Here is a 25,872-nt window from a genome sequence, read left to right as displayed (position 1 = left end):
CTTGGTAACATTGGATGAAAGCAGTTATATTACATTACATCAAATCTTTTTCCAGGCGTTGGTAGGTAATATGAATCGGTAGGATGAATTAGGTTTTTTTTTTTTTTTGGTCGGTTGAGGATATGGTGTCAGGGAGTGGGTAACCTGGTCGGTGTATGGAAGAGGAGATTAGGTTTTTTGAATATGCTTTTTGAAAAGTTGCGTTTTGATTTATTTGCGGAATGCTTTGAAGTCAGATGTTGAGGTTAACAATCTGGTTATGGAGGGTTCGAGTTTTGCTGCATGCGTTGCTATGAGGTTATCGTAAAGCTTTTTACGATGAGTGCCGTTGAGTGGTGGGTATGAGAATGGTGTCAGTGTTCTTCTTATTCTGGGTGGAAGGTTACGGTGTAGGCGATCGATTAGATAGGCAGGTGCTGTACCGTTGAGTACTTTGAAGATTAGACAGTATAGTTTGAATTGGATTCTGGCTCTAATCGGTAGCCAATGTGAGTCTAGGTATGCATTAGTTATGTGGTCTTATGCTTATGTTCTTAGAAAGTAAATGTGCTCCATGATCTTAATCTAACGTGCAACTATGGACAAATGTTAATCTCTTAGGGCTTCTTTTACAAAGCCACGCTAGGGCCCACGAGGAATAGCGCACATTAAATTGCCGCGCGCACTAGCCGCTACTGCCTCCTTTTGAGCAGGCGATAGATTTTCGGCTACACGCGCTAATCCAGTGTGTGCGCTAAAACGCTTAGCACACCTTCATAAAAGGAACCCTTAGTTTGCACACTTTGGTAGTACTCTTGTCTTTAAGGGGAGGGTAAAGCCTTGGGAACCTTTTCTGTAATAAGAACATAAGAACATAAGCAGTGCCTCTGCCGGGTCAGACCAGAGGTCCATCCCGCCCAGCAGTCCGCCCCCGCGGCGGCCCAACAGGTCATGACCTGCCTTAATCACCAGAACGGGCCCCCTTGCCCCCTAGGTTTCTCATCGAAGTCCTATCTTCCCATCAATGTCCTAACCCTCCGGCCTTGCACCTGCACGACCTGGTGAGCTGTCTATATTTATGCAACACCCCAGCACCTCCCTCAGTACCCCACGATCCCCTATTCCCTCAGGAATCTGTCCAATCCCTGTTTGAATCCCTGTACTGTACTCTGCCGGATCACTTCCTCCGGGAGCGCATTCCATTTGTCCACGACCCTTTGGGTGAAGAAAAACTTCCTTGCATTTGATTTGAACCTATCTCCCTTCAGTTTCTCTGAGTGCCCCCTCGTACCTGTCGTCCCTTTTAGTCTGAAGAACCTGTCCCTGTCCACCCTCTCTATGCCCCTAAGTATTTTGAAGGCTTATTTTTTTCCCATTGACAAACAGGATAAAAATTAGCTGGAATAGTGTGACAAGGTCTAACTGTCGCAGAGCTTCGAAAATTCTAGAAGACTTTTCTGAACACGGATTGATAAAAAGGGGGGGGGGGGGGGGCGGGGGTGTTAAATAACATACAGAGAGTTATATAGCAAATCCGAACCTTTTCTAGAATATTATGTTGATGAACTGAATATTTTAATTGGTGAATGTTTGTTATATCTGTTGGGCACATGTTACCCTAATTTCTATCTTTAGAACTCAAACTAAAGAAGACATTTTAATCCTTGATGCTTTCTTGCTCTGTTTTTAGTGATTTCCATTCTACTGTGGATATCTTGTATTTCTCTTTGTTTCCCAGTTTCCCTCTGTGCATGTGTCATACTTTTCAGCAAAGACTACATAAAAATGTTGGCTTATCCCACTTTTTAACAAAAGTGTGACGGTTATTCTTCTCACATTACAAAACAAGATTTTAATAAATTACTTTTATTTCATTTTTAAGGAAATTCTTGGGGGGCCTCATGCAGCTGAGCAGAGATATGATGCTGAATTCTTCAAGAAATTTCGGAACCAGAACATTTTCTTGTCAGCAAGAACATGTGCTCGGGTATTGTACTGAATATTTTTATATGCCATGAGCATCAATTATGTAGTGCTGTCAGTTCAAAGTTATGCAAAGTAAAATAACCAGTAGGCTGCATTATAGGAAATAAAATTAAGAAGACTGTTCCTAATAAAAATGCAAATTGTTCTAATAAATAAATAATACATTGTTAATCAAAAAATAGGAAAAATATCAAAAACTAGAATCTGAAATTATTAGTCTGTGGAATTTGTTTTATGTTGGTGTAACATCATGAGAAATTCAGCAATGACGACTATCAGTCTGAATCCTCAGTGCTGTTTCCGATTTCCTTAGTGTGTCATTGTTCTCACTACTGTCATTATTCAATAGAGTTTCAGTGCTGCTAGGGTAATCTACCAGTAACAAAAACCTGTCTTTCTGACATGGCCTTTGTGTGAACTCTATGCTTACAGACACCTGCCAGGAAATCACAGGACTCATACAGAAAAAGGCAGAAGTTTGTGGAAGAGGGTAGAGGCTTTTGGAAATTTTGTAGAAAATAGGGAGTAGAAAATGGCAGCAGAGATCCTCCTCTGCTTGTAAAATTAATCTCCCTCCTGAGAAATACTCTCTAGGTCATCTCTCCCACCTCTGACCCATAGAACATAGGGAGACCTTGCCAAGCTAATGAGAAATACTCAAGAGAAGTTTATTGGCCTTGCTAAACCATTACTGGTTAGCACACAGAAGGCATTGGAGAAATTGACTGAGGGCAAACATCAACCTAGAAGGTTTCTTTGTTGTTGCTCTGAAACCCTCAAGTCAGAGAGAAGGAATTACCTGAGCCTATTTGTTGTTCCAGCCAGGCACCCTATCTGTGTTATAGGTACCACCTAGAGCAGAAGGAAATAACTATTTGCCATCAGCATGATTTTCAAAGAGTACTTTGTGTAAAAAAACAAACCAAAATAAACCACGCCAGAATCTTTACAAAATAACAATCTACAGCAGAACCACTGTGTCTCTAATCAACTGCCTACTAACTGTAAGCATGGAATGTACAAAAACAGCACTGATAATTTTAAAGAAGTACTTTGTGATCTGTACTGACCCATACCATCCTTTGGTATGAGATTTGATTTCAGCATTTAAGTTGCAACTGGAAGTGATGCAAGAGAAACTGTGACTATAGTTGGCCTCTGGTTATGTAGTGCAACTGTTAGAATATCAGTTGAAGAAAGTGTTCAGTAAAGGTTCTGGCTCATATAAAGGATTTGGATTGCACTTTGTTATTTGTGTGATGTGAAATAAAATTCTGGTCTGCTTGTTAAGCCTCCTAGCACAGATGCAGTCCTGACTCTTCCCTTTAAACAACAAATGAGAGCTTGTGCTCCTGTTTCTACTCCACTGAGTTTTCTCTAGGTAACTGCCTATATCTACCGCAAGAGGTTATATGGAGGGCTGTGATTACAATCTGACACTCATCTGTCCAACCTTTTCTATACAGAGAGCCAACAAACCAGAATACACAGTATTTTATTTATTTATTTATTTTTTCAATTTTCTATATCATTCTCTCAGGGAAGCTCAGAACGGTTTCCATGAATTTATTCAAGTATTCAAACATTTTTCCCTATCTGTCCCAGCGGGCTCACAATCTATCTAATGTACTTGGGGTAATAGGGGGATTAAACGATTTGCCCGGGTCTATGTACCTTCTGCTCTGAATCAGTTGTATGAGGCTAATGTGGGGCCCTTAATTTAAAAAACGGTTGAGCTCCTACGTCTCTGGGGTGCACTCCCTCTCTCTTTGTCCGGGTGTATCTATTTGTATAATATGATGCTGGTGCCTCGATGGTTGTATCTTCTACAGACCTTACCCTTATGGCTGAAACGTAGGGATTTGGATGTTTTATATAAAGCGTTGCGGACCTTTCTGTGGGGTGGCAGAAGGCCTCGCCTACCACTTCATGTGTTAATGTTACCTCTCTCTATGGGTGGATTTGGTCTGCTTGACCTTCAGCTCTATAATTTGGCCTGTGGGCTGAGGGTTCTCTGTGATTGGTGTCTTGAAAGTTCGGTTGCCCTAAATTATCCACTAGAAAAGGATTTGTTGGGACCGGTGGCGGGGTTGTATGTTCTTCATGCTCCTATCCGCTTGCCCCTGCCTATACGGACTCATGTTGTCTGGGCCTATATGCGCTGGGGCTGGAAACTCTTGTGTAGGAAGTTTTCTTTGAACTTTAGTGAGACACCGTTTCTTCCCTTAGTACAGGGGTGTCCAATGTCGGTCCTCAAGGGCCGCAGTCCAGTTGGATTTTCAGGATTTCCTCAATGAATATACATGAGGTCTATTTGCATGCACTGCTTTCATTGTATGCTAATAGATCTCATGCATATTCATTGGGGAAATCCTGAAAACCCGACTGGATTGCGGCCCTCGAGGACCGACATTGGACACCCCTGCCTTAGTAGGAAATCTGGACTTTACTCCGGGTTCGGAGACGCGCACTTTTAGTATTTGGCATTCCCGGGGCATTAAAAGAATGGGGGACCTTCTACATGAGCGGGGGCGCCTGCTTACCCCCTTGGAACTTCAGTCCTTATACGACCTCAACATTGTTGATATGTTCGGGTACTTTTAGGTGCGTCATTATATCTTGGGCCTAGACGAATTGGGGGTGTCAGCTCACAGTGCTGATCGCTTGGGTAGGTGTCTGGCTTTATGGGAACCGGTGGCCCCTAAGCTGAGCTATTATATCTCGATCTTATTGACCTTGTGTCCTGATACTCAGACTGGTCACTTGGCACGCGCCTGGAGCCAGGACTTGCAGAGTGACATCTCGCCGGATGTGCTTTCCCATGGTTTTGGCAGCATTGCAGCTGTTTCTTGGAGTATGATTCATCGGGAGCAGGAATATAAGTTCTTGCATAGAGCTTTCATTTCACCAGTCCGAGCCTTTCGAGTGGGTTTCGCTGACAGGGATACTTGCCCTAAATGTGCCTCTCCTGGAGCCACGTTGGGGCATATGTTTTGGACCTGCTCCCATATACAGCGGTTCTGGTCTCGGGTTTGGTCTTATCTTCGCTCTTTCGTGCCGAATTTGCCAGCTTGTTCTCCTTTGATTGTTCTTTTTTATGTTCTGGATGGGATGAGATTTATGTCCGGAGGGCACCATTTGTTTGTGCAGAAAGCCTTCTTACTGGCCAAACGGGCAATTTTGGTGTGCTGGCGGGAGCAGGCTATCCCAACGGTGGTACAATGGTAACGTTCACTCTTTGAATTGGCCTTGCTGGAGCGCCGGGCTGCGTCCGGTAGGGTTCCCCGTAGTTGGGATCATTTTCAGGAGATTTGGGAGGCTTATTGGACGGCTTTACCACATCGTTCTAGGAGTTTACTGCTTAACTCATAGGATATGGGGAACTGCACCTCTTTCTTTTCTGCTCTCTGGCGTTTGTTGCTTGTTTCCTCACTCACTCATCCATATACATACCTGTGTTTTCCATACCTGTGTTTCTCTGACATCTTTCTTCTTGTTGTGCCATCCACGTGGGGGGGGGGGGGGGGCTGGGTGGGGAGGTTGGGTATCTTTGGGGTGATATTTGTAAAATCATTTCTGAGAACTTGATTCTTTATGGCACTGTGTGACTGTTGTATTCTTTGTTGATGCCTTGTACTTAGGGTTTGCCGTGGTGTATTATTGCTCTTTTGGCACGGCTGCCTTTTGTTGTGTTCTGTGTTTTTTCTTGATTTGCTCAATAAAATATATTTTAAAAAAAAAATAACCGACTTGCCCAGGGTCGCAAGAAGCAGTGTGGGTTTGAACCTCAGGGTACTGAAGCTGTAGTTTTAACCACTGCACCACACTCTCCCCCAAGGTAGGGGGTATCCACAACGGGGTTTTTTTTCCTCCCATGTTCTTTCAGAACTTCTTATGAAAATTGCCCTCTGAGTATTACAGAAGCATGCTAGGACAATACAATATTCATCCCTCATATAGCTTTAGCACTCCCACACATAGGCACTATTTTTCTAGAGATGGAACCCTGCAAGATTGGTACTGTGACCCCAAAGCTTGAAATCCCAAAAATAACTGCATCCGTGACCACCAGGAGGCGTAAGGTAGTGGTGTTTGGAGATTTCCTTCTGAGGGGGTACAGAAGTGTCCATCTGCAGACCAGACATAATGTCCTGGGATGTATGCTGTCTGCAGAGAGCTTGCTGAGACTCATCAAGCCTGATGACTATTATCTGATGCTGTTCATCCACATTGGCACTAATGATACAGCCACGTACCCCTGTGAATGTATCAAAAGTGATTTCATGACCCTAGGGCAGAGAAATTCACATCCTGGAGATGAATGCATGGCTACATGGATGGTGTCATCTAGAGCAGTGCTTCCCAACCCTGTCCTGGAGGAACACCAGGCCAATCGGGTTTTCAGGCTAGCCCTAATGAATATGCATGAGAGAGATTGGCATATGATGGAAGTGATAGGCATGCAAATTTGCTTCATGCATATTCATTAGGGCTAGCCTGAAAACCCAATTGGCCTGGTGTTCCTCCAGGACAGGGTTGGGAACCACTGATCTAGAGCATTTGTCTTCCTGGCCCATGGGAAGATGATTTTTCCAAGGGCTGCCGAGCAGATATGGTATCCATCTCTCAAAAAAGGGAAGACGTGCCTTCAGCAGCAGGCTGGCTAATCTCATCAAATGACTGATTCCCCCCCTATGAGATTAGACATACCTGCAGGCTTACCAGAGCAGCAGCGGCAGCTGGCCAGCAGAGAGAGTTCTGTGAACTGGCTGCTTGCCACCATCCCTGCCAGGGCCTTCCCTCTGCCATGCCATCTATCTAGATGAAATCATGGGGAGCCACGCAGGAGAGCAGCTCTGATCATCGGGATGGAGTATCGAAGAGAGCGGCTCTGGTTATTGGGAGGGGCATGCAGGAGAGTAGTACCAGTCATCGGGGGTTGGTGGGAGTGCAGAAAAGCAGCACCTATCATTTTAAAGGGTATATAAAAGCACCAGCTACCAGGCTGACTTGAATAAAAACTGAGACCCCCATTTTTGGGCCCAAAAATCTTGCTTTATATTCAAGTATTTATCCCAGGACAAGCAGGCAGCATATTCTCACTTGTGGGTGACTCCGGCTCCGGGGGCAACAAATCAGCTCCCCCCGAAGAAGCACAGAGTGGTAGTCATTGGGGACTCTCTGTTGCGGGGCACCGAGGGACCAATATGTAGACCAGATCCACAATCAAGAGAGGTTTGTTGTCTGCCAGGATCCAGGACGTGACCACCAGCTTAGGAAGACTGATCAAGCCCCAAGACCACTATCCTATGCTTTTCATCCATGTCGGGACAAACGACACCACCAGGAACATTCTGGAGAAGATACCCGATGACTTTGGAGCCCTGGGTGAGAAGCTGAAGCGGATGGGAGCGCAGGTGGTCTACTCTTCCATCCTTCCAGTGAAAGGCAAGGGTAGAGCTAGGGAAGATCGTATCCAGAAAACAAACGAGTGGCTACATGGATGGTGCAGAGAGATCAACTTCGGTTTCCTGGACCATGGAGAGGCACTTCAAGGACTACAGGAACCAGACGGGCTCCACCTGACCAGAAGAGGGAAGAATGTCTTCAGTAGACAACTGGCTCGCCTGCTCCAAAGGGCTTTAAACTAGGTGAGTTGGTGGAGGGTACCCACTTTCATCCTGGTGTGGTAAGTAACCATCCTGGAATGGTATGTAACCACTCCACTACTGAGTCTGAGGTAAGTATTTTCATTGCAGACAGTACTGCAGGGGATAAACTAACTCGAAAGGGACAAAATAACTCAAACGGGGTAATAAGGGACACACTAAATCAAACGGGAAAATCTCCACACAGATCGGGCAAACACGAAGCATGGAAGGCTATGTATATTAATGCCGCAGTTTAGGCAATAAAATTCTGGAAGCTGGGGGAGGATGGATGCACAGGTAGTCTTCTCCTCGATTCTCCCAGTGAGGGGCAAGGGCAGAGCCAGAGAGGATCGAATACAGAAGGCGAACGACTGGCTGCGAGGATGGTGCAAGGAGATGAACTTCGGGTTTCTACACCATGGAGAAGCTTTGCAAGGACTACAGGGACACGACGGGCTACACCTGACCGGAAGAGGAAAGAATGTCCTTGGACACCGTCTAGCCCGCCTACTTCACAGGGCTTTAAACTAGGTAAGTCGGGGGAGGGTACAGGCACATACAACATACCTGGCGAACTAAACTGCCAATACTTTTTTGGGGCTGAGGAAAGTAGTCACCATAATTCTGGGTCAGGGGCGAGTACGAAAACTTTCGAATCGGGGGTATGTTCATATGACAATTATGGGTCACATTGTAATTTTGGGTCTAGAGGGAGCACACATTGGAATTCTGGGTCCAAGGGGAGTACACATTGTAGTTATGAGTCTAGGGAGAATACAAACAATACTAAAGATGTTCAAGTAGCTCAAGCAGGAACACCCCCACTGAGACGTACCAAAAATACAACATGGAGGGCTATGTACGTCAACGCACACAGTTTGGGAAACAAGATCCTGGAATTAGAAATGGAAATAAGGAATGCCGACCTGGATGTGGTGGCAATATCTGAGACCTGGCTCACAGACTCCCACAGGTGGGACATGGTCTTACCAGGTTACAACTTGCTTCGCCGGGACAGGGAAGGCAGAATAGGGGGAGGTGTAGCATTATATACTAAAGATGACATTATGGTCACAAGAATCTCAGATGTCCAGTACACTGGGGAATCCCTTTGGGTTAATTTGGCCAGAGGGAAGGACAAATGCTTGTATCTTGGCGTAATTTACAGACCCCCAAGACAACATGATGACCTGGATATGGAAATAATCAGTGATATAGAAAATATCACCTTGCGTGGGGACACAGTAGTGATAGGTGACTTCAACATGCCTGATGTGGATTGGGATAAACTTACCTCTGCTTTCGGCAGCAGCAGGAGGCTATTAAATGCTATGAAGGGAGCTGGTCTCAAGCAACTGGTGTTGGACCCAACAAGGGATCAGGCAATACTGGACCTATTACTTACCAATGGAGAAAGTGTCACAGAGGTCTCGGTGGGCGACACATTGGCCTCCAGTGACCACAACATGGTATGGTTCAATCTTAGGAAAGGTTTCACTAAATCTACCACACTGACCAAGATCCTCAAATTCAAGGACACAAACTTCAAAGAAATGGGAGACTTCGTTCACCAGGCGCTACAAGAACAAGCAGAAACCGATAGCGTGGAAGAAATGTGGTCGACTTTGAAAACCACCATACAGGAAGCGACAAACCGCTATGTTAAATTAGTAAGTAAACAACGAAGGAACAATAAGCCGAAGTGGTTCACTACAGAGATCTCGGCCCTTATCAAGGAGAAGAAAAAAGCATTCATCTCTTACAAACAATCAGGGAAACAGGTCTCTAGAGCAGACTACTTGACCAAATCAAAAGCCGTCAAAACGGCAGTCAGGGAGGCTAAGTTTCACATGGAGGAGTCTCTGGCAAAAAACATCAAGAAGGGAGATAAATCCTTCTTTAGGTATATCAGTGACAGAAGTAAAAACTCAGGCGGGATTGTACGTCTTAGGAAACCAGACGGAGACTATGTGGAAAAGGATTCGGAAAAAGCCCAACTATTAAATGAATACTTCAGCTCAGTCTTCACCCGAGAAGTGCCGGGGCTTGGCCCTCATCTACAGACAAGGGTTGACTCAGTTGATCCGTTCAGTAACTTCGAGTTTACGCCCAGCAGTGTCTACAGTGAGCTATCAAGGCTCAAGGTTAACAAGGCAATGGGGCCTGACAACCTACACCCCAGGGTGCTAAGGGAGCTGTGTGATGTCCTGGCGGAGCCACTGTCCAAGCTCTTCAACCTCTCCCTTAGCAAAGGCAGCGTTCCGTCGGACTGGAGGACAGCTAACGTCATTCCACTCCACAAGAAAGGCTCCAAGATGGAGACAGCAAACTACAGACCAGTGAGTCTAACATCGATAGTAAGCAAACTAATGGAAACTCTAATAAAACACCAATTGGATAAGATCCTGGATGAGGAGAATCTACGGGATCCCCGTCAACATGGATTTACAAAAGGGAGATCGTGCCAATCCAACTTGATCAGCTTCTTTGACTGGGTGACGGGGAAGCTAGATATTGGGGAGTCCCTGGACATCGTGTATCTGGACTTTAGCAAAGCATTTGATAGCGTACCACACCGCAGGTTGCTGAGCAAGATGAGTTCTATAGGATTAGGTGACACATTGACGAAATGGGTTGGGAACTGGCTTGGAGGTAGGCTTCAAAGGGTGGTGGTGAACGGCACACCCTCTGAAATGACGGAGGTGATCAGTGGAGTGCCACAGGGCTCGGTCTTGGGCCCAATCCTATTCAACATCTTTATAAGGGACTTGGCAGAAGGGCTTAGGGGTAAAATAACATTATTCGCTGATGACGCCAAACTAAGTAATGTAGTGGGCAAATGCACAATAGATGATGTTTCAATGCCCGACAACATGATGCACGACCTACTCCTACTGGAGCGCTGGTCTAGGTCCTGGCAACTCAGCTTCAATACCAAAAAATGCAAAGTTATGCACCTGGGCAGCCAAAATCCATGCAAGACTTACACCCTAAATGGCGAGATCCTAACAAGAACTGAAGCAGAACATGACCTAGGGGTGATCGTCAGTGAGGACATGAAGGCTGCCAATCAAGTGGAGCAAGCTTCATCCAAAGCAAGACAAGTCATAGGTTGCATACGCAGAGGCTTCGTCAGCCGAAAGCCGGAAGTCATTATGCCATTGTATAGATCCATGGTGAGGCCCCACCTGGAATACTGTGTGCAATTCTGGAGACCGCATTATCGCAAGGATGTGCTGAGTTGGTTCAGAGAATGGCCACTCGAATGGTCTCAGGACTCAAGGATCTCCCATACGAGGAACGGTTAAACAAATTGCAGCTATACTCACTCGAGGAGCGCAGAGAGAGGTGGGACATGATCGAGACGTTCAAGTATCTCTCGGGCCGCATAGAGACGGAGGAAGATATCTTCCTCTTCAAGGGTCCCACGACAACAAGAGGGCATCCGTGGAAAATTAGGGGAGGGAAACTACGAGCTGACACCAGGAAATTCTTTTTCACAGAAAGGGTGGTTGATCGCTGGAATAGTCTTCCACTACATGTGATCGAGGCCAGCAGCGTGCCTGATTTTAAGGCCAGATGGGATCGTCACGTGGGATCTATTCACAGGGCAAAGGAAGAGGAGGGATCTATTCACAGGGCAATGGTAGGGGAGGGACATTAGGGTGGGCAGACTGGATGGGCCTTGGCCCTTATCTGCCGTCTATTTCTATGTTTCTATGTTTCTATGAAATGAGGAGTGCCGACCTAGATATGGTGGCAATATCTGAAACCTGGTTCTCGGATTCCCAAGGATGGGATGTAGCTATACCAGGATATAATTTATTACGCTGAGACAGAGAAGACAAAAACGGAGGAGGGGTAGTGCTATATATCAAGGAGGAAATCAAAGTTACCAGAATCACAGGTGTCAAGTATACAGGGGAGTCCCTCTGGGTGAACCTTGCCAGGGGAAGTGGCAAATGCCTGTATCTGGGCATTGTATACAGACCTCCCAAACAGCAGGACGACATAGACAAAGAATTAATCTAAGACATCAAGACCATCACTCTGCGTGGAGACACTGTACTGTTAGGGGACTTCAACATGCCAGATGTAAACTGGAACAAACTTTCAGCTATGACCAGCAGCAGCAGAGGGCTACTAACCTCTATATGGGGAGCACAACTCAAGCAAATGGTACTGGAGCCCACTAGGGATCAGGCAATTTTGGACCTGATACTCACCAATGGAGTCACAGAGGTTTTGGTAGGTGATGCGTTGGCCTCCAGTGACTACAACATGGTGTGGTTTCACCTCAAGAAAGGAACCACTAGGTCGAACACATCAACAAAGGTCCTTAACTTTAAGGGCACTAACTTCGAAGCATGGGAGATTTTGTCTATGAGGCGCTGCAAAACCAGGAGACAACAGATAATGTGGACATAATGCGGTCGGCTCTGAAATCTACCCTACAGGAAGCAACCAACCTCTATGTAAAAGCCGTGAGTAAACGACGGAGAAATAACAAACTCCAGTGGTTCTCTGCGGAGATCTTAGAACTCATAAAACAGAAGAAAAGAGCATTTGTATCCTACAAACAATCACAATGACTAAAAGTCAAAGAAGACTATCTAGAGAAATTTAGATCTGTCAAAACAGCGGTCAGAAACGCCAAACTCCGGATGGAAGAAAAGTTAGCTATGAATATTAAAAAAGGGGATAAATTCTTTTTCAGGTATGTTAATGATAGAAAGAGGAATACAGATGGGATAGTGCGCCTAAAGAAACACGACGGTACCTATGCAGAATCGGACTCCGATAAAGCCAAACTGCTAAACAAATACTTCTGCTCAGTCTTTACCTGTGAGGCGCCGGGATCCGGTCCACAGCTGCAAACAAGGGAGAGCTCAGAAGACCCATTCAGGAATTTTGAATTTACTACCAGAGCATCTATCAAGAATTATCAAGGCTAAAAGTGAACAAAGCCATGGGACCAGATAAATTGCACCCCAGAGTGCTTAGGGAATTGAGAGATGTCCTGGCAGAACCGTTAGCCACACTCTTCAATCTTTCCCTAAACACGGGAAAAGTTCCATTAGACTGGAAAACAGCTAACATAATTCTACTTCACAAAAAGGGATGCAGGTCAGAGATTGCAAATTACAGGCCGGTAAGTCTTACATCAATAGTGTGTAAACTTATGGAAACGTTAATTAAACACAAATTAGATATGCTTCTGGATGATGAGAGGCTGAGGGATCCCCATCAGCATGGATTTACAAAGGAAAGGTCCTACCAATCCAATCTAATCAGCTTCTTTGACTGGGTAACAAAAAAACTGGATAAGGGAAAGTCCCTGGATGTAGTGTATCTGGAATTCAGTAAGGCTTTTGATAGTGTTCCACACCATAGATTATTGAACAAGATGAGCTCGCTGGGACTTGGAGAAACATTAACTGCATGGGTTAAAGACTGGCTCAGCGGCAGACTTCAAAGGGTGGTGGTAAATGGCACTCCCTCTGAAACGTCGGACGTGTTCAGTGGAGTACTGCAGGGCTCGGTCCTGGGTCCAATCCTATTTAATATCCTCGTACAGGATCTACCTCAGGGACTTCAGGGTAAAATTGCATTATTTGCCGATGACGCTAAATTATGGAATGTGGTAGGCAGAGGTACCATACCAGACAGTATGACACAGGACCTACTTTTACTAGAGAAAAGGTCTGCTATTTGGCAACTGAGCTTTAATGCCAAGAAGTGTAAAGTTATGCACCTTCCCGACCGACATAGGCTCACGGTTCTTCAGTTCTTTGTTTTCTGTGGAGCAAAGAAGTTGTTTTTGACCTGAACTTTGTTCAGATTTGCCTTGCTTTCTCGCTACGTGTCTTTTTTTTTTTTTTCATTTTTTCTCTACTCTTTAGAGTATCTTATTTTTCTCTAGTTTAAAAAAACAAAACCAAAAATAGTTTATTTCTGGTTTTTCTTCACTCATTGGCTTTGGCCTTCATGGCTTCTTTTCTCCTGCAAAATTGAGTTTAATTTTGTTGAAGTCATATTCCCATCCATGTTGAGACCATTAACAGGGTTTAAAAAGTGCTGTAGATGTCAAAGGCCTATTTCCCTAACCGATTCTCATAGTTGGTGCCTACAGTGTCTCGGGCCTGAACACCAGGTGGAGTCTAGCACCCGGTGTTCCACCTTACAGAAGCGCTCCATTTAAAGTTGTCAGCTTCAGCACCGGTCACCGTCACAGGTCACAACAGCATCAAGTCCCTTGATGCAGACCAAACAGCAATGCCCACTCTTGCAGCTTGTCTCTCCTTTGAGGTGTGCATCCTCATTGAGGTCACCCTCTCTGAGACAAGCCACTGCATCGATGGTACAGATAAGCCAGTAGTACCAGTGTTTTCTTTTAGAGAGAAACTCAGTGAATTATGCCGGAGGGAGCTTAGTGATATGTTCAAACTCCATGCACCAACATTCATATCAACTCCCTCGGTACTGACCCAATCTGAGCATACTGTCATGAGGCCCCACGGTACTGCAGTCATCTCCCCTTTAGAACGTCGACATGGATCTTCATCGAGTCATCATCGATCCTCAACATGACATTCTACTCCTTGATGCCGATCATTACATCAAAGATCCAGTTCTCCATCGGTGCATCAATCCACTTCCTTCAGACATTGACGTTCCTCTTCTTCTACTTGACACTCCAAGTTCAGGAAGCATTGATCCACATCACTTACGTCAAAGCGTAAAAGATCTTCACACCGAATCTCCTCCTCATCCTCCTTGGATTTGTACCGAAGTTGTAGGAAACATAAATCTTCTCGATGCTTGCATTCTTCAAAGCTTCTTTATGACTCTGATTTACAGTCTGATTCAGAGTGTAACCTTTCTAGTTCTGCAACTGAGGCTTATGACACCCGTTTGGCACCATCTTCTCAGAGAACTCTACCAGTCAAGATCTCCTACAGAAAGACTGTCTTTTACCAAATAGAATAGGCAGCTAGGCAAAGACATGTCTGTTGAAACTACAAACTTACTCTGCCTTCAGTGCTGAATACTTATAAGCCCTGGACTATGATGAGCCTCCAAAAGAGCTCTTAAATTGCCTCTGCATGGCATTCTCAAAGAGACTCTCTACAAGAATTTGGAAACACCCTTGACCATTACGGTTGCTCCAAGAAAGTTGGATTCTATTTATAGAATCATTTCTTCTCTAGGATTTAATAAACCACAGCTTCAACATCACTCACTTGTTGTGGAGTCAACTTTGAAAAGTTCTTTGCGTCAAATGTCTATGCCTCAACACCATCTGGAAGAGAGGGGCGAACTATAGATAAATTTGGACGTCGCCTGTATCAAAATTCTATGTTGGCGAACAGAGTCCTTAATTATAACTTCTACATATCTTGTTATGTGAAACATCTAGTATGAAAACTACCTTCCTTTGACAAATATATTCCTATACAATGTCTTCAGGAATTTCACAACATCTTTGTACTCTTTCCCAGACTAGAAAATATGTAGCACAATCTGCTTATCGTGCCTTCGAGTTATCATCTAGAGCAGTGTTCTTCAACCTTTTTACACCTATGGACCGGCGGAAATAAAATAATTATTTTGTGGACCGGCAAACTACTAAGACTGAAATTTAAAAAAAAAAACAATCGCCGCCCCGTCCCCGTGAGGTCGGTCCCACAAACCATCTGATCCCACCCGCACAAGCCTCAAATAGTTATGATTTTATATTGAACATATTTTATTAAAGTATAAAAAGAAACAATATTCTATACAATTGTCTTTTATAAATACAAATAATACAGGGCAAAGATCAACAAAACCCTTGTCTCCCCTCCCCTTCACATATATCCCCTCTACTATCAAGAAAACTGAATAAGCCAAATTATTACAGAATGCTACACAAATATCATGTAACAGAATACCACAGTCACACATGGCAGGAATGGTGTTAGGGGAGTGGAACTAGGGCAACTGCCCCCTGGTCAGAGAGAAGCCAGCTGGAAGCTAAAGAAGCACTACCTGGGCTTTGCACTCCCCAGTTATGTCTAGCAAGATACATATTTCAAATCTGATATATTTGAATCACAAGATAGAAATAAAATTATTTTTTTCTACCTTTTGTCGTCTCAGGTTTCTGCTTTCATTGCCTTTTCACTCTCTTCCAGCCAGTGTCTTCCCTAAGAACATAAGAACATAAGAATTGCCACTGCTGGGTCAGATCAGAGGTCCATCATGACCAGCAGTCCGCTCACGCGGCGGCCCTCTGGTTTAAGACCAGCACCCTAACTGAGACTAGCCCTACCAGCGCACATTCTTGTTCAGCAGGAACTTGTCTAACTTTGTCTTGAATCCTTGGATGGTGTTTTCCCCTATAACAGCCTCTGGAAGAGCGTTCCAGCTTTCTACCACAGAACTTCCTTACGTTTGTACGGAATCTATCCCCTTTCAACTTTAGAGAGTGCCCTCTCGTTTTCCCTGCCTTGCAGAGGGTGAACAACTTGTCCTTAGCTACTAAGTCTATTCCCTTCAGTACCTTGAATGTTTCTATCATGTCCCCTCTCAATCTCCTCTGCTCATGGGAGAAGAGGCCCAGTTTCTCTAATCTTTCGCTGTACGGCAACTCCTCCAGCCCCTTAACCATTTTAGTTGCTCTTCTCTGGATCCTTTCGAGTAGTACCGTGTTCTTCTTCATGTACGGTGACCAGTGCTGGACGCAGTACTCCAGGTGAGGGCGTACCATGGCCCAGTACAGCGGCATGTTAACCTTCTCTGTCTCTTCAGTCCAGCATCTGCCCCTTCCATTCACTGTCTGTCTTTCCCTGCCATCTCTCCTCCTGCCCCCCCCCCCCAATTTGGTCTGGCATCTATCATCTTCCTTCTGTTCCCCTCATGGTCTGGCATCTCTGTCCTTCCCTCCCCCCTGTGGTTTTTAGCATCTCTCTCTTCTCATTTCCTCCACTCAGATCTGATATCGTTCTCTGCTCTCTCTTCCCTTTTCTTCTCTGGTCTTCCTTCTCTATTTTCTGCCTCCATCTAAATTAAATTATTTCTTACTATTTAGTCCTGTTTCCCTCTTTTCATCGTGTCTACCCACAGCTTGTCACCCCTTTCCCTCACCCCTCCATTATCTTACTATTTTCTTCCCCCTTTATTTATCTCCTCCTTCCATCCAGTAAGTGTTTTTTCCCCACTTCCATTCAGCATCTGCTCTCCCCTCTCAACTGACATCCATCTGCCTTCTGCTCTCTCTCCCTTCTTCTCACTTCCATCATCTGTCCCCTTCTCTCTCTCATCTCCTCCATTCTATCTTCTGCCCCTTCTCTCTCTCTCTCCCCCCCCAACTTCCATCATCTGCCCCCCTTTCCCTCACATTTGCGGGTCACTTTCTTTCCCCTGAGGGTGGCTCATGTCAGAGGGGAAGCTTTGGCTGAGCAGAACCGCTTGCAAGGAACAGTGGAACTTACTTGATTGATGCCGATGCTGGGGCCCGTTGCCGTTTGAAGGAAAAAAAAAAGGGACCTGCAAAGGCGAGAGGCAGGGAGACCTCCAGGAAGCTGCTCTTTGCTTTCCTTCAGCAGCCCAAGAGTCCAGACCAACAGCGGCAGCTCTGTGTACTTTTAACTTCGGCACAGAGCTGCCCCTAAGCAGTAGTTTATCGCGGTTTCATGAGGCAGCCTCGGGACCTTTGCTAGGCCGGCCCGCTTCGATGATGCGATGTGGGCCGGCCTAGCAAAGGCCATGAGACTGCCTCATGAAACTGCGCTAAACTACTATTTAGGGACAGCTCTGTGCCGAAGTTAAAAGCACACAGAGCTGCTGCTGGTGGTCTGAAGGTGCGGAGACAAGGCAGGAGGCAAACGCGGTGGAAGGCAGGAGTCCCGGCACAGCGACTGCAACAGGAAGTTGCAAGTCAGCTGACGCCAGCCTTTCGTTGCGGCGGGGACCGAATCCTTCGCGGACCGGCAAGATTTTTTTGTGGACCGGCACTGGTCTGCGGACCGGCGGTTTAAGAACTGTGATCTAGAGCATCTGCTATGTCAATGGCGTGAGATGCCTTAGCATGATTGAGGGTCTCAGATATGGACATCAACCTCCAAGACACATTAGCTAATATTCCCTGTTTGGGTGAAGAACTGTTTGGTGATTCCATTTAGGTAGCCACACAAAAGTTAACAGATCATGAAAAGAATTGGAATGCTTTGGTCAGAACAAAGACTAAACCTCCCTTGGCTTCACAGGCATCTAAACCTGCCTCTTCATATCAGTGCTGTTATTGTGCTAAACCTTCTGCTCCTTGTCCACCTTAGCAGAAAAAGCAAAAGAAACAGTAACCCCAAAAGTCTCAACCAACAGCTCTTCAAAAGCTTACTCAGTCTTTTTGATGTGCTCATGGAGAGCATAGCCGCTGTTTCTCTCTCTCAGCCTCTTCCTCAGCCTATTGGAGGATGGCTCCAATTATACCATCAACGTTGGATGTTGATAACCGATTTGTGGGTTCTCTAGGTCATTCAAGAGGGTTACTCTCTCCATTTTGTCTGTACACCTCCAAATCATCCTCCAAGAGAGTCCTCTTTCAACCCTCAGCAGACGTCCCTTCTTCTTCGGGAGATAGAATCTGTACTCCTTATGAATACCATAGAGATAGTACCTCCTGCTCAAAAGAATCAGGGCTTCTACTCCAGGCATTTTGTCATCCCAAAGAAGACGGGAGGTCTTTGTCCAATTCTAGACCTCAGAGACTAGATCAAATTCTTGGTAAAAGAAAAGTTTAAAATGTCCTTGTCAACTCTATATCTCCTCTTAGATCAAAACGATTGGCTGTGCTCTCTGGATCTAAAAGAAGCTTATACCCACATACTCATTCACCCTGCCCACAGAAATTTTTGAGATGTCAACATTTTCAGTACAAGGTTCTGCCCTTCGACCTAGCATCCTCACCCAGAGTATTCACCAAGTGCCTGGTAATACTAGCAGCAGCTTTAAGGGCTCAAGGTCTCCAAGTTTTTCCTTATCTCGACGACTGGCTAATAAATGATGCCTCTCCTCAAGGCATTCTCTGAGCAACACAGTCAACAATCTGGTTTCTTCAGCAGTTGAGGTTTGAAGTCAATTTTTCAAAATCTCAACTTCAACCCTCTCATACTCTGCAGTTCATAGGAGCCCTGCTTGACACCATCCAACTTGGGGCATTCTTACCTCAGCAAAGACAAGACAATTTGATTCAACTTTGCAACCAGGCTTATCACCTTCGTCCATCTCAGTCAGGTGGATGATGGTACTATTGGGTCACATAGCATCCGCAGTCCATGCTACCCTCTTTGCTCAACTCCACCTCAGGACACCTCAGTGGCCACTAGCGTCCCAATGGTCTCAAGCTCCTCGATTCACTCTCACGGAAGATTTTAGTCACATCTTCACTTCATCAGTCTCTGCAGTGGTGGTTGAATTCCTTAAATCTTTCCGAAGGGCTGTTTCAAATCTCTCCACATCAGAAAGTTCTGACCACAGACTCGTCCAAATACGCTTGGGGAGCTCATCTGGGTGGTCTTTGCACACAGGGTCACTGGTCCGCCCAAGAGCAGCAATGCCACATCTCTTGGAACTCAGGGCCATTTGAAGTGCTCTCAAAATTTTCAGCACATGGTAGCCAATCAAGTCCTATTACCGTGTTCCCCCGAAAATAAGACACTGTGTTATATTAATTTTGGGCCCAAAAAAGGCACTAGGTCTTATTTTTGGGGTGGTCTTATTTTTTTTAATGTAAAATGATTATCTCCCTTCCTCTCCTCCACTCCAATTCTTCCTATTTCCTTTCTCTCCTCCCCATGTGCAGCATCTTTCCTCCCCTTTCACCCATCCCCTTGTGCAGTATCTTTCTGTCCCTCCCCCTCCCTCCCATCCCTCTGTGCAGCAGATCACTTGCAGTCTATATCCTTCCCTCCCCTTATGCAGCAGAACCCTTGCAGCTTCTATACCTCCCTCCTTCCCATCCCTTGTGCAACAGAACCCTTGCAGCTTATATCCCTCCCTTCCTCCCATCCCCCCATGGAGCATTTTTTAATCCCTCCCATTCCCCTCCCCCGCCACTGCCTTACAACCCCCCTCTCCCTGATGACCATTTTATCTCTCCCACCCATCCAAACCCCGACCGTGAGACCGAAATACAGTACCTTATAACAAACCGCATCGTTGGCAGCACAGGCCCCATCACAGCTTTCTCATGCTCGGGTGTTCCTCTGCCGTGTTGCTGATGATACTACACTTTTAATTCTGTCCATACTGGGGCTCCGTGGATGATGTCACCCACATGTGAGAAAATTTGCCTGCTGTCCCTGGATAATACCCGTTACGGTAAGTAACTGTTCTATACGGTAGGTTATTTTCACTGAATAGCAAAGTTTAAGATGAAATGATCCAATTTTGTGATGAGGTTTGCAATAGCAAAATCCCGTTCCCATTTTTTGATTTGGAATTGTCATTTACATCTCCCTTCCACTTTTAATTTTACTTTTAATTGCAAGCATCAAATGTAACTGAGTAAAAGTAGTAAAAAATGGTGAAATTATCTCTTCAAAAACCCCCCCACAAATATTATCCTGTACTTCTTTACAAGTAAAAGTAATAAAATTTTTGCTTAAGTACAGTAACTAATTACATTTATTTGGCTACTTTAGAACAATGTGGTTTTGGGGACTTGGGTGAGGAGTCCTAGGTCTCCAAATAGGAAATCTTTTCTCAAAGGAGTCTCCAAACCTTTGTGTCTCAGGCCTTTGTTATCTAATTAAACTTCAATTTGATTTTCCTTTGAAATCAATTTTAAGTTAAACTTTGTTTTACTTCTAGGGGGTGAAATAAAGACTTAGCACTACTTTATTAAAATTTAAAGTGCTGTACATCAGAAGTAATTCCATTTGCAGTTTATTAGCATACATTTCCTTACTGGTTGTGTCTAGATTAGTGCTGTAGTTTACTTTGGGTTTAACACAGAATTTATTTCATGCAGCAAAGCCCTTGCCACAGTGGAAGGTACATTAATGCACAAAAATATCTCTAGTAAAGCTGAAGTAATCCTCTGCGCTAAGCATGTACAGTTTATTACACTGGAGTTGCTTCTTAAGCTTTCAAATATACTAAAGGGACTTGAGATTGGGCTGTGCAAGAATTTCCATGCATGTTCAAAAAACCCTTCTCTGAGAGCTTGGAGACAAATCTAGTCTATGAATGTTGTGACCCACTAGTTTGATTTGTTCTGTCGTCTTTAAAGAAATTCTGATATAGGATGCACATGCATTCTATGTAAATGTATACAGTATATTTTTCTGTACAGCAGTTCGTCATGCACATGGGTCATATTATGCTTGGCAGTGAACTTGTTCTTTGACTCAAGTGTGGCTGATGAATTGTTTTCTTTTGAGAGCACCTATAAATGTTTCATGCCATAAAGCAATTTTTTAATATTTACAGGACAGTAATGTGCAAGCATTGGAAATTTTGTTTTCTTACCATGGATCAGAGCTGCTTCAACATCGGCTGGCAATTCTCTCCAACTTTCCTGAGACCACGTCTCCACATGAGTATGCTGTCTTGTTGCCTGAAGCTTGGTGAGAATATATTTTCTGAATTTGACTTGTAGGACTGTATTTTTCCTTCATGGTCAATGTTTGAAGTAAGAGGCTTTTATTGTAAAAACATCCCCATGCATAAATAGTGACATTTACACTTGTAGATTGCGTACATGAGTAAATGGCAATTTTAGAAAGCCACTATTGTCACAGGGAAGCCCCTGTGAATACAAAGGAACCTGTTCCATGCCCCAGGACAGATGATAAAAGTGGTAACTTGCCACAAGAACTGACCTTAAACAAACCTAAGGACCTGCCCAGAATGAACCCTGCAAGAAAAGGTCCTTTGCCAAGCAGTTAGAAACTCCACATACCTATTTACCTTTTCCCATGAAGCAAATGAAAGCAAAGGTGACAGGACTTCAAATCCCATCAGGCCAGGAGCAGAACAAACTTAAAGGCAGGACTGGAGTAGCTCCTGTGCCTAGTAAACCCAGAACTTGTTTGAGCCAGCTTAACAAGCATTACTCAGAAGTAGCTATAATCAATGGCTCACCTGCACTGCAGCACAATCAGATTGGAATGAGAAAGAAAAGGATGGGGATGTGGGCACACACTGGGAAGGCAAGAGGGAGAGAAAAGGCAGCCAGCCCTTCTCTGCCAGAAACTAGAAGAGCACCAGAACATTATACACTGGTGGGTCATGTCATGTAGGAAGCCATGACTGGCAAGATTTTGGAGATAACTCATATAGAGATGAAAATGAAATTGAAATGAGTGAGGAATTAAATGCTGAAGAAATGGAACAGGACTTTGCATATACTACTGACCCTGAATTAATGGAGGTGAGCTAGGACTCATAGGAAAATATAGGATGGTTTATAACAGAAACTGTTTATGTTTAAAGCTGAATTGCCAGCACTACCATGCTTAAAAGTTACCAATAACAAGTGTTAATTTTCATTGCGGTAGCTACATGAAACCTAGGAAAGACTGCACAAGGCAAAGATTTAGCAAGGCTTTTTTGGAGCTGTTTTGCCCTTCATGACTTGCTAATTAGGCTTGCTAAGGAAATCAGGCATGGTGGTCAGGAATCACTGTTTAGATTAATTGTTCAAGAGCTATTAGGATCTTGGTTTGGATTTTGGTAACCAAATCTTCAAGGCAGGTATAGATCCCAACTCCTTGGGGTGCTTTTTTGCCTCATAAAACCCCAAGGGAAATTCCCTAGTGGAAAGGCCAGCCTAGAGCCATTATTAGCAAAAGTGTTGGAGCAGACTGGTATGAAGCAAGGTACACCTGGAAGGTTTGAATACAGTGTGACCCATTTAGACCTGAAGTTTCAGAAAGAAAAGCTGCTGAGAGAGACAGTGTGCAGAGCCAGCCAGCAGCCAAAGGTTGGACAATAGTGGCAAAGTGATTTTTTTTTCCTTCTGCTTCATTCTGAAGAAAAAACTGTAATTTTGGCTTGAATTTAAAATTAGCATGATTATCTGCTGTTTTGTATTTTGATACACTAAGCCTGCTAAGGTGGTTTTGGGGCATCTGAAAGATTGGTCACAATTCTTGTACATTATTACCAAGCTACCCATACCTCGCTCTTCACTCGGCTGAGATGGGTGTGACTAAGGGTATTGGTCATTGGACTTCTCCAGCTGGCCAGGCTCGATCAAACTATTTACCCTTGGAAATTACATGGATGCAGAGATTTCCAGGGACATGACAGGTGGGCCAAAAATCTGCATTTTACACAGGGAATACATACCTGTGTTAAAATTTCCTCCATTGGGTTTTGCACCAGCTCAGAGGTATGCACATATATTTTTTTAAAGTGCTGGTTTTGCCCAGGGTTTGATATAAGAGATTAAGGGATTTAAAAATTGTGGTTTTACTACTTAATTGGTGAAACAATTACAAAATTGGTAAAGAATCACAAAGACTCCATCTCCTCAACCTCCAACTACAGACCAGTAGCCAACATTCCCTTCTTTACCAAACTGATGGAAGGACTGATCAACATGGAACTGACAAGCTACCTGGATAAATTCTCATCTCTACATGAATATCAATCGAGATTCTGTTCACACTACAGCACTGAAACCGCCTTAGCCTCCATCGTGGATCTCATCTCTCACATACTCAGCTCAGGGAACCAGGCACTGATTCTTCAATTCAACCTGAGCAGTGCCTTTGATCTGGTGGATCACAACATACTTCTCAGCTGTCTGGATGCTATAGGCATCTTGGGCCAAGTACTAAACTGGTTCAGTGGCTTCCAGAAAAACCACTCCTACCAAGTCATCAGTGAACAAGTCTACTTACAATCATGGATCAATCCCTGTGGCGTCCTTCAAGGCTCCCCTCTTTCCCCCACCCTTTTCAATATATACATGTCCTCACTAGGCCACGAACTTTCAAAACTGAACCTCAAATCCTACATCTACGCGGATGACATCACAGTTGTCATCCCAATCTCTACCCTGTTGACAGAAACCAGACTATTAATCTCATCAGTCATCGACCAGGTAACCCACTGGACAAAAAACTTCAAACTCAAACTAAACCCAGAAAAAAACAAATTCTGCATGGCCACCCTAACAAAAAAAATTAATTGATTCTTCAATCAACCTAAATGGAAGAAACTTCCCAATCAACCCTACCATAAAAATCGTAGGTCTCACCCTAGACCAACATTAACACTCAAAACCCACACCAACATCTTCATCAAAAATGTTTCAGCCTCCTCTGGAAATTATGCACGCTAAAACTTTACTTTGCCTTCGCATCGTTTAGATTGCTAGTACAGTCATTAATCCTAAGCTCACTAGACTACTGCAACATAATCTACCTAGGATCCCACAAAAAAACATAATAAGACTGAGAACGATACAAAACACCGCGGTATGGTTAATTTTTGGATTAAAAAAATCCGACCACATCATCCCATACTTCAAAAAAACTCCACTGGCTACCGATCGAGACAAAATTATCTTCAAATTTGGCACTTCACGACCTATTTCCTGAGACACTTTGTCCTACAGGACAAACCCTGCCTCTCTCACAGACCATTACTATTCGCTTTTCCGAATCCAAAGGGATGCCAATTCAAAAGATTCTATACTTCCAAGCAGGCATCTGGAACAACACCCTAAGTGACCTCCTAAATTCTCTGTCATACCAGTTTTTCAAAAAAAGCACTGAAAACTCTCCTATTCGACAAATTCATTTGAGTTCCCAAATTTCCAAACCATGACTAACTCCACCTCCAACATACTTGCTCTCCCCACTAGCCTTCCCATCTATCTATTTCTCACCCAAACCCTATGTTATCATATCCCGATACACCTGTACTCTCTAAAAACCTGTACTTGTAGCTGTACCCTGTAATCACTTTGTTCGCTTCAATACTGTATACCTAAGGTGACCATATGTCCCATTTTGAATGGGACCGTCCCGTTTTTGGATCCCTTGTCTCATTGTCCCCGCACACAGCTTCGGGATGCCAAAATGTCCCGTTTTCAGAGACAGCGTCCCGAAGCTGTGAGCAGGGACAACGATCGCTTCTCCTCCAGCATCCGATTCACCTCCCCGGGTCCGCCGGCGCTGCTTGCCAGCCTCTCTACTTACTTCCCTCCAGCGCAGATTCAGTCCCTCTCCCCCCCACCCCCCCAGTCCGCAGCCGCTGCTGCTTGCAGCCCAGAAGTCTTCTTCCCGACGTCAATTCTGACATTGGAGAGGAAGTTCCGGGCCAGCCAATCGCTGCCTGGCTGGTCCGGAACTTCCTCTCTGATGTCAAAATTGATGTCGGGAAGAAGGCTTCTGGGCGGAAAGCAGCAGCGGCTGCGGACCGGGAGGGGGGGAGGGGTTGAATTAGCGCTGGAGGGAGGTAAGGACTAAAGAGAGAGGCTGGCAAGCAGCAGCGACCGGGGGGGGGGGTGTTTGAATCAGACGTTGGGTGGAAGGAGGTAGGTAGGCAGGCAGGTGAGCTGGCTTCGGGGGAGGGGTTGGGACAAAGGCTGGAAGGCAGTGAGGGGGACATATAAAGGAGGCACTGAGGGCACTAAGGATATGGGAAGGGGCACTAAGGATATGGGAAGGGACACTAAGGACATGGGAAGGAGGCACTGGGGGCACTAAGGACATAGGAAGGGGCGCTAAGGACATGGGAAGGAGGCACTGGGGGCACTAAGGACATAGGAAGGGGCACTAAGGACATAGGAAGGGGCACTAGGGGCACTAAGGACATAGGAAGGAGGCACTGGGGGCACTAAAGACATAGGAAGGAAGGAAGGAGGGAGGGAATAGAAAGGGACAATTGTTGGGCCTGAGTGCAGAAAGAAAGAAAGAAATGAAAGAAAGGATGCACAGTTGGAAGGAAACGTAACCAGAGACTCATGAAATCACCAGACACAAAAGTAGGAGAAATGATTTTATTTTCAATTTAGTGATCAAAATGAGTCAGTTTTGAGAATTTATATCTGCTGTCTATATTTTGCACTATATTTGTCTATTTTTTCTATAGTTACTGAGGTGACATTGCATATTTTAAAGTCATCTGCCTTGACATCTTTGAAACCCATCAAATATAAATGATAATTAACATTTTCTTTGCATATAGTGTGCTTTGTGTTTTTAAAAAAAATTTATGGTTACCATTATGAATTAATAAGATATGTGCACAT

At 44.7% G+C, this 25,872-nt stretch overlaps 1 protein-coding gene across 1 annotated transcript in view; it reads left to right on the top strand.

Moving 5' to 3' along the window:
• The window catches only part of NBAS (NBAS subunit of NRZ tethering complex), an 852,905-nt gene that overhangs the window by 215,466 nt on the left and 611,567 nt on the right, over positions 1-25,872 (top strand). Inside the window, exons 20-21 of the mRNA XM_033937554.1 lie at positions 1,862-1,966; positions 21,093-21,229. Coding sequence (XP_033793445.1) covers positions 1,862-1,966; positions 21,093-21,229 — 242 coding nt within the window. The remainder of the gene's footprint in view (positions 1-1,861; positions 1,967-21,092; positions 21,230-25,872) is intronic.

This window comes from Geotrypetes seraphini, chromosome 3, assembly GCF_902459505.1.
Source record: "Geotrypetes seraphini chromosome 3, aGeoSer1.1, whole genome shotgun sequence".
Classification (NCBI taxonomy): Eukaryota; Metazoa; Chordata; class Amphibia; order Gymnophiona; family Dermophiidae; genus Geotrypetes; species Geotrypetes seraphini.
This window is presented reverse-complemented; position numbering and strand designations above follow the sequence as displayed.